This window comes from Neomonachus schauinslandi, chromosome 7 (genome assembly GCF_002201575.2).
Source record: "Neomonachus schauinslandi chromosome 7, ASM220157v2, whole genome shotgun sequence".
Classification (NCBI taxonomy): Eukaryota; Metazoa; Chordata; class Mammalia; order Carnivora; family Phocidae; genus Neomonachus; species Neomonachus schauinslandi.
The window spans coordinates 64,943,393-64,959,155 of record NC_058409.1 but is presented as its reverse complement, the minus strand read 5'-3'; the positions used below and the strand labels follow the sequence as shown (position 1 = coordinate 64,959,155).

At 37.2% G+C, this 15,763-nt stretch overlaps 1 protein-coding gene across 19 annotated transcripts in view; it reads left to right on the top strand.

Annotated features, from left to right (window-relative positions):
• The window catches only part of MEF2C (myocyte enhancer factor 2C), a 151,810-nt gene extending 139,777 nt beyond the window's left edge, over window positions 1-12,033 (top strand). For 4 of the 19 annotated variants that reach the window (XM_044917003.1, XM_044917002.1, XM_044917005.1 and 1 more), the window contains 3 exons: window positions 1,058-1,187; window positions 1,787-1,922; window positions 7,403-12,033. In XM_044917003.1, the coding sequence (XP_044772938.1) occupies window positions 1,058-1,187; window positions 1,787-1,922; window positions 7,403-7,628 (492 nt within the window). In that variant the 3' untranslated portion in view covers window positions 7,629-12,033. Of the gene's footprint in view, window positions 1-151; window positions 176-1,057; window positions 1,188-1,786; window positions 1,923-7,306 lie in introns of all 19 variants that reach the window. The other 15 variants (XM_044917011.1, XM_044916999.1, XM_044916998.1 and 12 more) reach the window with 8 other exon arrangements.
• The last annotated feature ends 3,730 nt before the right edge of the window (window positions 12,034-15,763 follow it).

The following is a 15,763-nucleotide window of genomic DNA, read 5'->3' as shown; positions in this document are numbered from 1 at the left end:
TTTGTAGGGAGTTATCTGTAGGGTCTGGGTTTTAAAATTGTTTAAACTGTTGTGTCTATCAGAAGATGCTTTGCCTTTTGTTGAAAAGATTTTGCCCAATTATAAATATTTACAGACACTAATTAATAAAACTCCTTCCCCATGCTCTCAGTCTGAGGATGTCGACCTGCTTTTGGTAAGTAGTAAGAGTACTTCCTTAAATGGCACATGCAAGGAGAAACCCAAGGTGACTTTTAGGTGGAGTGGCTCTAAGAAAATGGGAGGATTTCAGAAGTTACCATAGTGTGTCCAAATGAATCATATTTAAATGCCATTAATTTCAAGTATCACACATAGGTGAAAAGAATGTCAGGTTATTTATTTTTCTGTCTCAGCCTTTGTAAAGTGAAGACCATGTTTTCAATTTATTTTAGGACTTAATTTATAGTAAAATTCTAACAAAAATAATTTCCTTAGTTATTTAAACCACTAAGATACTTATTTTTCTAAGAATTAAAAGTCTCATGATCTTTATGTGAATCTTTAATCTTCTTGCTGTAAGGAGTTAAATATACATGTTAGCTGCTTTGCCATCTAGTTCTGAGGGAAGTTTAGAAGAATCTGAAAAAAGTGGTCAGAGCACCACCTGCTGGTCAGAGTGTAGCATGAAATTCTGCCCATCTGCTCTGCTGTATATAGAACTGAGCATAAAAACCACCATGGTTGATTTTAATTTTTTTTAATTTGCATTTGAATAAAAACTGAAACAATGGAGTACAGTATACATATTTCATCAGTTTTCAACATAGTCTGTTTTTACCCATAATAAAGCTTATGGTACTTGTTACTAGTTCAGTTGCCTAGGAGATACTGATGTAATGGGTTACTATGGCAACAACTGGTCTCTTGAAGGATTGTAAATGATAGGGTTGGCAGAGTTCATAGAGACACATGTTAAATGATTAATTTCATGAGATTTGTACCAAGTTATTTCTTTATATGCAAAACTAATACTGAAATCTAATATTTTTAACTTTAAAAATTTTTTTCAATAATGTCTCTTTATTTACTTTAAAAGAATCAAAGGATAAATAACTCCCAGTCTGCTCAGTCATTGGCTACCCCAGTGGTTTCCGTAGCAACTCCTACTTTACCAGGACAGGGGATGGGAGGATATCCATCAGCCATTTCAACAACATATGGTACCGGTGAGTAGCTTTGCCATGTTCAAATAGTACATTAAATACTTTTTATTAAAAAGCAAGATAAAAAAAGGTATTACATTTTAGTCTATTAGGAAACTTCCTTTAATACCTGTGGTGTCCAGAGGCTATACCATTACCTATGTGTTACTAAGACAAAGTGAATATCCATATTTTTCTTTCATAAGTGACTGAAAGTTTTATTAACCCAACCTGAATTCAGTATAAAAGGCCAATTTCAAGGAAAAGGAGCCATTATTCCTTTGATGTAATAGAAAGCTCACTTTCTCAGGATTGTTTAAAAAACATTCCTAGATCATCAAATACGTATACACTGTAATGCCAGACTGTAGTTCTAATAAACTAAAATTGCAAGCTGTACTACTTCAGAGCTTTCATGGAATACTTATTTTTTGGCATAGGATACATCTCTTTTAAATTAAAATTGCTCCTGATGCTTTATCTCCTTCTCCCCCCAGAATAAGAGAATTTATAATAATCATTAAGTGATACTAATAGAATATTTTTAAATTGGAAATGTGTATTTACCATTCGATAATTTTCAAATTAAGTATTTTCCCTTATTGTTTTATTTATTGATCTAGAGTACTCTCTGAGTAGTGCAGACCTGTCATCTCTGTCTGGGTTTAACACCGCCAGCGCTCTTCATCTTGGGTCAGTAACTGGCTGGCAACAGCAACACCTACATAACATGCCGCCATCGGCCCTCAGTCAGCTGGGGTAAGCAATATTATTTCTTTTATAAAACACTTTGAGAATGCATTTTTGGATGACAAAAAGAGTCTCTAAATACTGTGCTCTAGTGTCCCACTAAAGGATGTAAAAGTCTACTTTATCAGAATGTGAAAGTAATTATTCAGATCAGTATCTTTTCAAGTCGGTTAAATATTACTTTCCTTATTTTTTGAGAGGAGGGGAGCTCTGTGATAATGAGATAAATTATTTCCCTATTGTTTTAGGCTATATTGGTTTCCACTTCGATCAATGAAAAACTTTCATTTAGTTAACTTTTCACGTGGGACATAAGAAGACACTTACAAGTTCTTTAAATTTTGAGATATTTGTGAATCCTTATCATTCAGCTTACACCATATAATTCATGCTAACCTTAACCTAGTACTTACAGGATCTCCTATTCTATTGATTTCATATATTTATAATGTACTCATCATATGGTTATATATTTATAGATATTGTACAAATATAAATATATGTGTATATGTACATACACTAATTACCTAAATTTGGGTATAAAAATAATTTCTGTTGTTTTCTGAAATCAGAATGTATTTCTGCCCCCTTGTGGCAATTTTGAGAAATGTCTTTATCATAGAAATGACTCCTGTCATTTATCTATGGAAATGTTCAAACCTTTAAAAAGCCCTGAATTCATAATTCACACTACTTGTAAAACAGATAGTTTTTTTTAAGCTTAAAACGTGAATCAAAGATCTGACTTTAGGTTTAACTAATAACTCCATAACTGCAATTAATCTTCAGAAGAAAATACTAGGAAGTTATAAAATATTGAAAGATAAGAGTTTATATTTTAGAAACATTCTATATGTCCACCTCGCTTTTACTTTTCTGCTGAGTCATTTGGTTAGAATAGTCAGCTAGCTCTATACTTCTGTTTCTAAAGAGATAATGAGAATAAAACACTGATTAGAATAAAAATCACTGCCTGATACCACAACTTCATCTCTTACCTTCCCTGCCCTCCTAGCTTTCTTGTGGAATTGATTTCACATAGATTAGTGCTCTAGTAATGGAGTCTTCCTCCATTCACTGTTTGCTTATGTGCATCCTGCTCACTAATCATTATTGTTGAAAATCTAACCTTTCATGTAAGCAACAAAATAAATTCACATGACATTGTTGCTGTGCTTTCTTAAAAGATTGTTAGCTTTGAAGCTCTATTAAATATTGATCAGCAACAGAGTTTCTCCTTTTAGAACATTTAAATTTTCTCAGAATTGTTAACTGTGCAAGTAGACATGTATTGCAATAACTTTTTAAGGTAATTATCACTAAGTACACGATACCATCCAGGCAATCTTGAAATACATACGTGCAGCATTGCACTGCTATGGCTAAGCAGTGAATCGACTGTATGGGCTTCTTGGCAAAGATAAAGGCAGCTGTTCACTTTTCGTTTTTCACAAAATTCATCCATTAGAGGACTAGATTTCCTTAGAAATTATCAATGTCAAAAGCCGTATTATTTTCTCTGAATGTGGCTTTCTTTTGTCTTTAGTAACACTATACTGTAATCTTAAAAGTCCCTTCTATTACATGGGAAGAATCTAATTCTCTGCTGCCCTTAATAAAGACTTCAGTAAATGAGAAAGGAGAGAACTGGCCTAGAGAGGAACCAAATTACAACAGCCAAGGATGAAGCATTTTGTTTAGTTCTGGTTTCTTTCAACAACGGTTCTCATGGTGCATGATTTGACTCTGAACTTAGTCTATGAGTTTTCATTGCACTTAATCACTTCCTTTATCCCTCAAATAGATAGGATACCCCTTCCAGTCCTTCCAATTCTGGCCAGCCTGCCTTCCTTCCTTCCTCTCTCTCTCTCTCTCTCACACACACACACAAACACGGTAGCTTTTTCAAAAGGAGGTTCCCTCAGATGGACTAGCCCATGTTCACACATGGGCTTTTTTTTTAATCCCAAGTTGTGATATTTATGTAAAATAAAATAAATTATATTTATTTTTATTATTATTCCTTACAGTGTGAATTAATTCAAAAGATCAGTATTTTTTTAGGCTACAGTATCCTCATGTTCTTGTGTGGTGGGTTCACATTCCTTTATATAGATACAGTGTTCAGAGTAGAGTAAAATATATTTCAGCTCCTCCAAAGCAGATATTCCCAGCAGCCCAAGATGGTCACCACATTTCTTTCCCAAAATTAAAAGTATAAAAGAGCTCTTCGTGTTTTGTGAATGGAAATACCTTTAATTCTTTGAAGCCGCAGTTTTAACTCTATCTAGTATTTGGTTTTATCTAACCAAGTCAGATAAATGGCATACATTGATTTGATGCAGGAAGCAGGGATGACTGGCAGAAGGAACTTGCCATTGAGGTTAGGGACAATCATTTGAATAGGAATATTTGAGAAAATGACCCTCAAATTTTTAAGCGTTTTTCTCATATCACCTTAAAAAAAGGGCAGTCTGTTTTCTGGAAGCATTTCTATACACCATCTTTGTTGATGTGGGTGTTTAAAGACAACTTTTAAAAGGTTAAGTTAAATATAGTTTGATAGTCTAATTTCCAGGCAGAGGCAGTAAGAAATTTGAATAAAACTATCCAGTCATGTTTCATTTCGGAGCAATTATGGGGAAGGGTAGGTGTTTTCCCAGTTGGAAGGCATCTGTAGCACATGAAAACTTGCAGCAGGATTTGATATGGGCAACTTGCATATCTGGCTTCTGTCTCCCCACCCACCTCTTTCTCACCCACACACATGGAATATTTCACAATTATCTGTGTCTATAAAAATTTTGTTCTCAAGAACAAGCAGACCAACATGCTTGTATATGAATCTAGCATGTATACAGCTAAGTGATTTTTAATGCTTTTTCTTTTCAAGATAATAGTTTGATAACAAGAGACTAGCCAATTACATTTCATTCTATTTGGAATCCTCTGCCACAGTATAATGAAGGTGAATCTCAGTCATCACGTACATTTCATTACTGTGGATTTAGTGTCCCCAGAACTACTCAAAATGCTTCATATGTGCTTTCAGTGTCAAATGAAATGCCACCAAAAAGTAAACTTAGGGACTAGCCTGTTTGTTTATAGGAAGGGTTAAACAAGAAGTGTTATATCTCTTATGGGGAAGAGATGCAACAAAACCCATACAAGCCAGTTCACAATTGTAGATACAGTAAATAAGTAGATAATGCAGCTTCTAAAAGAAACAGAATTTGATTATACTGTTTTTTGCTTAATTGATCCAGATTAACCGCTTATACTAGTCCAACTCACCAAACTTTTTGTCTAATTGTCCATGTCTCCCTGCCTGTGAAGAAGCAATCGAAATGTCAAAGGGCAGTCAAAAGTATTTGTTGATATGCCATTTTGTTTTCAGACTGCTAATTGACGTTCATTATTAAAGAGTTGTGTGATTCATAGTAAAAGCATTTAATTAAATTTTAGTGAAATAGTCTTTCTCATCCAGAGCCAGGAAAATTCTTTCTTCCAGAAATCAAAAGATTATTTCCTCTGACATCAAAATGAATCATTAAGTAACTTTGAACCAAGATAAAATAGCCCACTATTATGGGTCCTTTTGAAATACAGGTGTTTCCCCCCACCCCATTTTAATATCCTCTTGATTTAAAGATTACTTAATTAAACTCTTAGAAAATTAGTAAAGTAATATAGACTGTAAAAGAAAAACTACAAATAAATAATGACAAGTATAAACAGGTGATTGGAAATCATATGCACTCAATGTGGTAACTTGATATAAAGGCTAAGACTGTTTTGATTCTATAACATAAAAGCCAGAGAAAGAAAGGCTAATTATTAGGGAAAAAAATAACTCTCCTTTAGGTCATTTTACACATTAGCTCATCTATTAATAAGAGAAGGAAAGTAATTCTTTGCCAGTAGGTGGTGCCTTTGTATAAAACATCACTCAAAGATAAACTCATTTTGACTAATTTTATATCTCTAAACATCTTGAGCCTGAATTGCATCTCCCAAAAAGCCAGCCCCAAGTTATTCCACTTTTTCCTCTGAATATATATATATATTTTTTTGTTCTCACTGCTCGTAATGACTTTTTAATGTCACCTAATTCTCTCCATTTGGAAGTAACATAATCACGTCCATGAGTAGGTGGGCTCACTTTCCTTTGTCTAGAACGGGTGTATCTGTATGGGTTATTCTTCACTGTGACTGCTCACTAGGAGAGATATCTGTACTTTCTTGACAATGTGGGCAAGTAGTGCTGACTCTAGCCACGATGTCAATGCCATCAGAATGCAAGAGCAGTACGAGCATGTTAAAATTGATGTCAGCAGTGTCCCTCCGGTTTATCCTGATCAAAGTCATTGCGATTGCCAATGGACACCTAAGGGCTTAATGCTTTTCCCTCCAGAGTTTCAAGTATCTAAATTCTTCCACATTGTGGAAGAAGGGAAAGTTACACTCTCCTGGAATAAATGAGGATTAAGGCTTATAAACGCAATAAAATCACACTAGATCCTTCTTTACAACAGCCTTTCCTTAGACAAATCCAGATTCCTCAACTCATGCCAATTATAACTAGAGGCTGAGTGATATCCTACTACGTACCCCAGCAGGGAGAGACTGGCAGTGATGAAGCTGAGGTACTTGTGGAAAATAGACACTACTTGCATCCCATGTAACTGAGAAAGGATGAAGAAAGTCCAGCGACTGACCAGTGTTAGTGGGGTAGGAAGTCTAAGTGTTTTTAAAGCCAACACTAAACTTTTCTGCAGATCATTTTCAACCTCGTTCCCCATCTTTCCCCCCTCCAAGCTTTTCACCAGATACAGTTAAATGTAGCATTTTAGGGATTTATTCATTTGAAATTTGAACTCTCTTCACTCTCTCTGAAGACCGTACAACTTCATGTGTACGTGCTTATTTTGTGGAGGGACGCATTTTATATCCGTCGCAAGTTTTGACAATAATTTCCACACACATGCATTAGTAAGTCGGAGACGTCTCATTCAAAAGCTAAATGTTATATCTTAAATCTTAAGTTGTATTTTGGAACTAGTCTAGGGAGAAATTCCATAGACACAGAAAATGCGTTTTCCAGCGTGTCATGTTAAGCCTCTCTGAGCCAGTAACCTGTAGGTGTAGGGAGCCTGTCACAGACTAGAGGTATGATTCCCGAGGCCTGGCCCTGTTAAATACTGTAATTACTCCCAGGCATCCTCAATGGCTCTGAGAAGGCGCTGCCCCCGAGTGCTTCCAGGCACGCTCTCCTCCCTCTGGGCATGCTCCGGTGTCTGTGCGAGTCTTGAAGCTGATGTTTGATGTAATTGTGAGTTCCTGGGGGCTCCAGGCCTCCTCCATCTGTAACTGGGTTTCCTTTCCTCCTACAGAGCTTGCACTAGCACTCATTTATCTCAGAGTTCAAATCTCTCCCTGCCTTCTACTCAAAGCCTCAACATCAAGTCAGAACCTGTTTCTCCTCCTAGAGACCGTACCACCACCCCTTCGAGATACCCACAACACACGCGCCACGAGGCGGGGAGATCTCCTGTTGACAGCTTGAGCAGCTGTAGCAGTTCCTACGACGGGAGCGACCGAGAGGATCACCGGAATGAATTCCACTCCCCCATTGGACTCACCAGACCTTCGCCGGACGAAAGGGAAAGTCCCTCAGTCAAGCGCATGCGACTCTCTGAAGGATGGGCAACATGATCAGATTATTACTTAATAGTTTTTTTTTTTTCTTGCAGTGTGTGTGTGTGCTATACCTTAATGGGGAAGGGGGGTCGATATGCATTATATGTGCTGTGTGTGGAAAAAAAAAAAAGTCAGGTACTCTGTTTTGTAAAAGTACTTTTAAATTGCCTCAGTGATACAGTATAAAGATAAACAGAAATGCTGAGATAAGCTTAGCACTTGAGTTGTACAACAGAACACTTGTACAAAATAGATTTTAAGGCTAACTTCTTTTCACTGTTGTGCTCCTTTGCAAAATGTATGTTACAATAGATAGTGTCATGTTGCAGGTTCAACGTTATTTACATGTAAATAGACAAAAGGAAACATTTGCCAAAAGCGGCAGATCTTTACTGAAAGAGAGAGCAGCTGTTATGCAACATATAGAAAAATGTATAGATGTTTTGGACAGACCCGGCAAAGGGTGGCCATTGGTAAATGTTAGGAACACACCAGGTCACCTAACATCCTGAGAACGCGCTCACAAACCTGCACGCATATCATTGGCGTATGGCACTCATTAAAAAGGATCAACGACCATTAAAAGAGGACCATACCTATTTAAAAAAAAAAAAAATGTGGAGTTTGAGGGCTAACGTATTTAATTAAATAAATAAATAAATCTGGGTCTGCATCTCTTATTAAATAAAAATATAAAAATATGTACATTACATTTTGCTTATTTTCATATAAAAGGTAAGACAGAGTTTGCAAAGCATTTGTGGCTTTTTGTAGTTTACTTAAGCCAAAATGTGTTTTTTTCCCCCTTGATAGCTTCGCTAATATTTTAAACAGTCCTGTAAAAAACCAAAAAGGACTTTTTGTATAGAAAGCACTACCCTAAGCCATGAGGAACTCCATGCTTTGCTAACCAAGATAACTGTTTTCTCTTTGTAGAAGTTTTGTTTTTGAAATGTGTATTTCTAATTATATAAAATATTAAGAATCTTTTAAAAAATCTGTGAAATTAACATGCTTGTGTATAGCTTTCTAATATATATAATATTATGGTAATAGCAGAAGTTTTGTTATCTTAATAGCGGGAGGGGGGTATATTTGTGCAGTTGCACATTTGAGTAACTATTTTCTTTCGGTTTTCTTTTACTCTGCATACATTTTATAAGTTCAAGGTCAGCTGTCAAAGGATAACCTGTGGGATTAGAACATATCACATTGCAACACCCTAAATTGTTTTTAATACATTAGCAATCTGTTGGGTCAACTGACATCCATTGTATATACTAATGAGTTTCTTTCATGCTATTTTTTGTTTTTGTTTTTGCATTATTATCAAATGCAGGGCCCCTTTCTGACCTCACCATTTCACCATGCATCTTGGAATTCAGTAAGTGCATACCCTAACTTGCCCGGATCCTAAATTATCTGGTTGGTTTTCAGCCTAGAATTTGAGACACTTTTTAGAAACATGCCCAGAATAGAGAAGCTATGTTGGGGCACAAGTCCTGCAAATATGGCCCTAGAAACCAGTGATATGGCGTTTACTCAACGCACAAGTTATAAATTCCCACAGAAGAAAAATGTGAAAGCCTGGGTGCTAGACAAGAAGGAAGCAGGTAAAGGGATAGTTGCTTTGTCAACCATTTTTAATTATTTTAACTGACCCTCAACAATCTTGTCAGCAATATAGGCCTGTTGAACAATCCCGGTGTGTCAGGACCCCCAAATGTCACTTCTGCATAAAGCATGTATGTCATCTATTTTTTTCTTCAATAAAGAGATTTAATAGCCATTTCAAGAAATCCCATTAAAGAACCTCTCTATGTCCCTTTTTTTAAATTTTTCAAAAAATAACGATGACTCTAGTCTAATATTCGTCTATAAGGGATTAATTTTCAGACCCTTTAAAAAGTGAGTGCCATAAAAAAAAAAAGTTGATATATATTGCTTAAAAGAGATTTCAATCTAGGAATGATTTTCCTTCTCTTGGAATGTGAAGATCTGTCGATTCATCTCCACTCATGTGCATTGACATACACAGCAACGAAGATCCAGACAGTAAGATCGACACTGCTATAGCACATCTAGGACATTTCTTATCCATCCTTTTCTTTCACTTGCATAGTTGCTATGTGTTTCTCACTGTAAAAGGCTGCCGCTGGGTGGCAAAAGCCAAGAGACCTTACTAACTAGGCTGTATTTTCTTAACTTGATCTGAAATCCACAATTAGACCACATCGCACCTTTGGTTGTATCCGTATAGGATGCTAGCCTGCCTTGTACGAACGTTTTATATACTAAAAACAAAACAAAAAAAAATCTTTCAACCTTTCCATATATCCCACTACTCAAGGTATCCATGGAACATGAAAGAAAATCATTTATGCAGAGGAAAAACAGAGAATCATCCTGAAAACAAACACACACACACACACACACACACACACACACATATACTTATTCACACAGGGGAAAATCTAAGAAAGTCATTTTCCTCACCATAGACTTGATCCCATCCTTACAACCATCCTTATAACTTGATGTGTATAAAATATGCAAACATGTCACAAATGTTCTTTGTCATTTCAAAATACTTTATCAATATCAGCAGAAATTTACCAGTGGGTGGGAAAGGGTCGTTATGTGAAAATATGAAAAAATAGCCATATTAATTTTTTACCTGCAATTTGCCTCAGCCACAGAGGAAAAGTGAATTTATAATGCTGAAGATAAAGTAAGCTAAAGTACCAGCAGAAGCCTTGGCTATTTATAGCAGTTCTGACAATAGTTTTATAAGAACATGAAAAGAACAGAATCACTTGAAAATGGATGCCAGTCATCTCTTGTTCCCACTACTGAATTCATATAGTGGTAGCAAGATAGGCGAAGGGATAATCTGAGAATTTTTTAAGATGATTTAATGAGAAAAAGCACAATTTTGATTGTGATGAGTCACTTTCTGTAAACAATCACTGTCTATCTTTACCCTTCTACCTTATCTGTAATTTACCATTTGTTGTATTTGCAAAGCTAGTATGGTTTTGGGTTTTTATCGCAGTAAATCCTTTGTATTCAGGAGTTTAGGGCAGAGCCCTGAGGGAGTATGATTTTACATAACCCATCCTAGAGTAACGTTGTAGGCAACATTCTTCATTGCAAGTAAAAGAACCCTAAGTAGCATTTTACACAGCTACAAATATTGTTATAGCTGATCCTATTTTAAAAGATTTTTGGTAATATTAAGCTTAAATACTGGTAACACTGATGCAATATAGGGAGGCTGCACACCCTGTATATTGTATGCATTGGTGAGTGGAGGGCTGTTTATTTCAACCTTTTTTAAAATTGTGTTTTTTAGTAAAATGGCTTATTTTTTTCCCAAAGGTGGAATTTAGCATTTTGTAATGATGAATATGAAAATACCTATCATCCTCAGATCATTTTAAGGTTGACTAAAAGTGAGAAAGAAAAGAATTCCAATACACTTTTTTTAAAGAACGTCTGCCCTCTCACACTTTCGATGTATTCGTTTTTCTTACATACCCATCTTTTAATTTAGAGCTAGCGTTTTTTGCCCCCGTTATGCTTTTGTTTGTTTTTCCAGAGGGTAAATGCTTTGTAATTTCTTTCTTTAAAAAAAAAAATTCTTTTTTAAAGAAGCAGCCACTTGAACCCTCAGTAAAGGCTGTTGCCTAAGCATGGCATACTTCATCTGTTCCCATTTGTGCCATCTGCTGTGATGGCGTCAATTTCCTGCCACCACAGATCTTTGGAAGATTGATGGAATACTGGTGTCTGTTAGAATGCTTCAGACTCAGACTACAGATGTAATTAAAGGCTTTTCTTAGTATGTTTTAACCAAAGATGTGGAGCAATCCAAGCCACATATCTTCTACATTCAATCTGTCCATTTTGGTTTTTTTCATAATCGGGTATTGCATCTTGCCTTCCCTAGTCATACCTCAAATTGATTCATACCTCAGTTTAATTCAGAGAGGTCAGCTAAGTGATGGATTCTGTTGTGGTCTGAATGCAGTACCAGTGTTCTCTCGCAGACCCGGGTCACTGTAGGCATAGGACTTGGATTGCTTCAGATGGTTTGCTGTATCATTTTTCTTCTTTTTCTTTTTCTGGGGACTTGTTTCCATTACATGACAGTAATTAAAATAGCTTGTAAATGAGGGCATACAAGCATTTGCAACAAATATTCAAATAGAGGCTCACAGCGGCATAAGCTGGACTTTGTCGCCACTAGATGACAAGATGTTATAACTAAGTTAAACCACATCTGTGTATCTCAAGGGACTTCATTCAGCTGTCTGTAGTGAATAAAAGTGGGGAATTTTCAAAAGTTTCTCCTGCTGGAAATAAGGTATAATTTGTATTTTGCAGACAATTCAGTAAAGTTACTGGCTTTCTTAGTGATGCAGTGTCTGTGGTGCATTTTTTTAATTAATGTTCTGCTGTTTAAATTTTTTCCACTTAATAGTGTTTGTTAAAAGCAGCTTCTCCCCCAAGTGCAAGTAAGCATTTTGAGTTTCCAACTCAAAATACTTTTACAAAAGGGGGATGTTTGTGTTTGGGAGGGAAGAAAAGTGTAAATTGGACCTCTTTTCTTGGGGGTGATATATGTACTCAGCCAGTGTGAGCAGTTCAAGATTCTTATCAAGTGGTTCAACTTCTTTATCAAAGTAGTTCCATGAAGATCTTGGATAACTTGCTTAAACACAGAGAATTGTCCAAAAGTCATTCTGAAAAGCACTATCATACAGTAAGTTAAATTATTTTTTAAACTAAAACGTGTGGAAAGTATTTTCAGATTTATTTATTTTTTCTTCATTAAAATAGTTTCTTTAACAAAACAAAACCAAAAAAAAAAGAAAAAAACCCAAAAACCAAAACAAACCAAAACACATAGGCTTTTATCTAAATACTTGAAAAAAATTAGTAAATTCGTACATTTTTAGAAACTAAAAAATATATGTATTACCAAAATCCAATGATAATTTCCAAAGCAAATGTCCTTAGAAGGAGCAACATAAAGACTAATTTAGAAACTGAAAAGGAAAACAAGAAGGCATTGGTCAGCCACCTGGAGATCTTGGACTGGTGCACAAGGTGATTCCTGCTCTGATGGAAAAAAGAATGCAGCTTGGGGAAACATTGCATGTGGCTTCAAGATAGCAGTGCTCTTCTCTCTGTTCTTTTTATTCATTGTCAGCAAACATTTATTAAGCATTTATTATGTGTAATTCATGTGGTGGATCCTGGGATGAGAAGATGTAGCCCTTGCTTTTAAGAAACTCATAAACTAATAGGAGATTAAAGGACTAATAGGAAATAGAAACTGTTCTCAGAGACTTCTGCAAAGTACTAGGAAGAAACCACTTCAGAGATCTTTGGAGCAGAGCAGAGCATGGGCACTTCCTTGGAGCAGAGGCAGCCTTGGACTTATCTTTGGAGGGTGGTGGGTAGGAAGGAGAAAGGCCCAGATGGACGAGGGCAGGACTGATTCGTGGGCATGTGACCTCTGCAGTCCCATGTGGCCCCACACTTAGTTTCATGCTCTACTGTCACCATCTTGATAATTTCATCTTTGAGTCTGTTTTGTAAGTGTAGTCCGACTGTGTGTGAGCAGAGGAAATAGACAGGGGGGTGCCTGGGTGTCTCTATGGTTAAGCATCTGCCTTCGGCTCAGGTCATGATCCCGGGGTCCTGGGATCGAGGCCCCATCGGGCTCCCTGCTCGGCAGGAAGCCTGCTTCTCCCTCTCCCGCTCCCCCTGCTTGTGTCCCCTCTCTCGCTCTCTCTCTCTCTCTGTCAAATAAATAAATAAAATCTTTTTTAAATTTAAAAAAAAAAGAAAAAAGTGGAAAGCTTTGATTTTAGTAACTTTAAAGGAAAGAGGGACATTTTCATTTCACACTAAGCCCCACAACTTATGACTAGTCTTGGATGAGGACATTCTACAAGAGGAAATAAGAGGTGTCAAGGTACAGAGATGGGGAAACAAGAGAAAAATTTACAGGAATGGTGGCCCATCCTGTTTAGATAAAGTACAGCCATGTGTAGGTATTGGAGAAGCTCATCAAAAGACATGACTGACAGCTGAACTGCAAGCTGGACCCAGACAATTGGAGCCTCCTCACCCCTGCCCCTGTCTGTAGAAGGTACACTCCCCACCCCCACACCCTAACTATTCCCACAAGGAGAGCCATTTTCAAAGATGCAACCTTGAGAAAGCAATGTATTGTTGGTATATATGACTGAACCCAGTTAAGGCCCCTAAATAAATGTAAGAGTCTGGCAGGCTGGTGTGGAGATTTACTAATCTTGTAGCCACCAAAGACCAGGCTCATATATAAATTCCCTTGCTTATTAAGCCTGCCACCTACCAATTCTGAAGTGATCTGCCTCTTTCTTCAGTCTCTCCTTACCTCCATATACAGGAGCCAGTTTCAGATTTCACCCAGGAAGCTCCCAAGGTTTCAAACCAATAGCCAGAGGAGCAGAAAGAGACAAGACTGGAAGAGTTGGCTGGGATCTGATTATATAATTGCAAGTTTAGAACTCTAGGGTTTAAGCAATTAAATGGAAGATTTAGAAGAGATGGAACTGTCAAAATTCAGCACGTGATGAGATTAATGGCAGGAGTGATGATAGAATTGTTAAAATTTTCAGTTTTAAGCTTAAATGATTAGGATCATAGTAATGTCCACATAGGAAATGGAAAGAGCTTACTGCTATGTGAGGAAGGTAACTAAGTCACTTTTCAGCATGTTGGGCTTGACTTATATATCCAAGTAGAATATGAGAATGTTGTAAATGTAGACTTGAACTCAGGATATCAGTTAATGCTGATAATAAAGCTTTGGATGTTATTAACAAAGGAATAATAGTGAACACCATGACCATGAAATGAACTTGTCAAGGGAAGGTCAAGGGTGAGGGAAGAAATAGGCTTAGAAGGGAATGTTGAAGAGGGGAGAGCTACAGAGAAGAAAGGACCTGTGAAGAAGTCAAGGGTCATTCAGACAGAAGGAAAACCAAAGTGTGCTGTCAAGGCAAAAAGAGGTTTCAAGGTAAAAAAAAAAAAAAAAAATCAACAATGTCAAATGTTTTATTGGGATCACAAAGGAGGAAAACGGAGAAAGAGATTTTGGCCTTGGGTGTTATCTGAGAATCATTTCAATAAAATGGTATGGGAGAGAGAGGTTGTCTAGCAGATGTTGTGAAAGTGTGAACACATCTTTCACAATGTTTGTGATTAAAAGAAGAGAGCTGGCATAAGGGGCCAACAGAGTCAGAGATAAAGGCAAAGGTTGTGAAAAGGCCAGGTGGTACCTGAGCATGTTTATGGGTTGGGCGAGACCTAAGGGAGCAGAACGCAGACGTGAACCATCCTAACCAAAAGCCAGAGAATTACATTTTGTGCCCCTAGGCCCAATTCCTATGTGGTCCTTTCATTTCAGAGATGTTTGGGAGTCTCAACTAAATAGAGTTATGGAATCTGGTAAAGGAAAATGATTCTCACAGAGTATCTGAGTTTTCATTTTGTGAATTAAGTCCTTTTTCCATTTTGTGTGCATATTCCTATGGCATCTTTCCTATACATACCCGTAGAGATCAACTTCGAAGCAGGATCCAGTGATGAAAGAGGAAAGCCAAGCTGGCTTCCCTAGGGTTGTTTCCCTCAGATTCCCACTGTTCTTACTTCCTGAGAGCAAATGTCTCTATCAGCAAAAATACAGCTATTCGCTTCACCTCTCCTCTCCCAGGCAGAGATCACAGTTAGGAAATCACAGCGGAAATATTCATAGTTTCTGGCCCTAGAGTAGGTCCTTCTTTTAGCGGCAGCCTCATCAGACCACCAGCTCCATCACACCCAGTCTTGACCAGCTCAGAACCGAGGAAGAATCTCCAGTCCTGAAATTCTCAGCCCCAGGTGCCAACTTCTACTCTGGGCCAAATGGAGATGACAGGTCACCCTTTGAATCTGGTGACTCATACAAGAGCAGGCAGAAACATGGACTACCAGTGGGGCAACTCCACACTGAGAAGAAAGTAATTAAGAAAGCCCTTGACCCAACACTCTACCACCAGAAATGCTGGGTCCATGTCAGTTCCCTTGCCCCGCCTTCCCCTCCTTAAAGA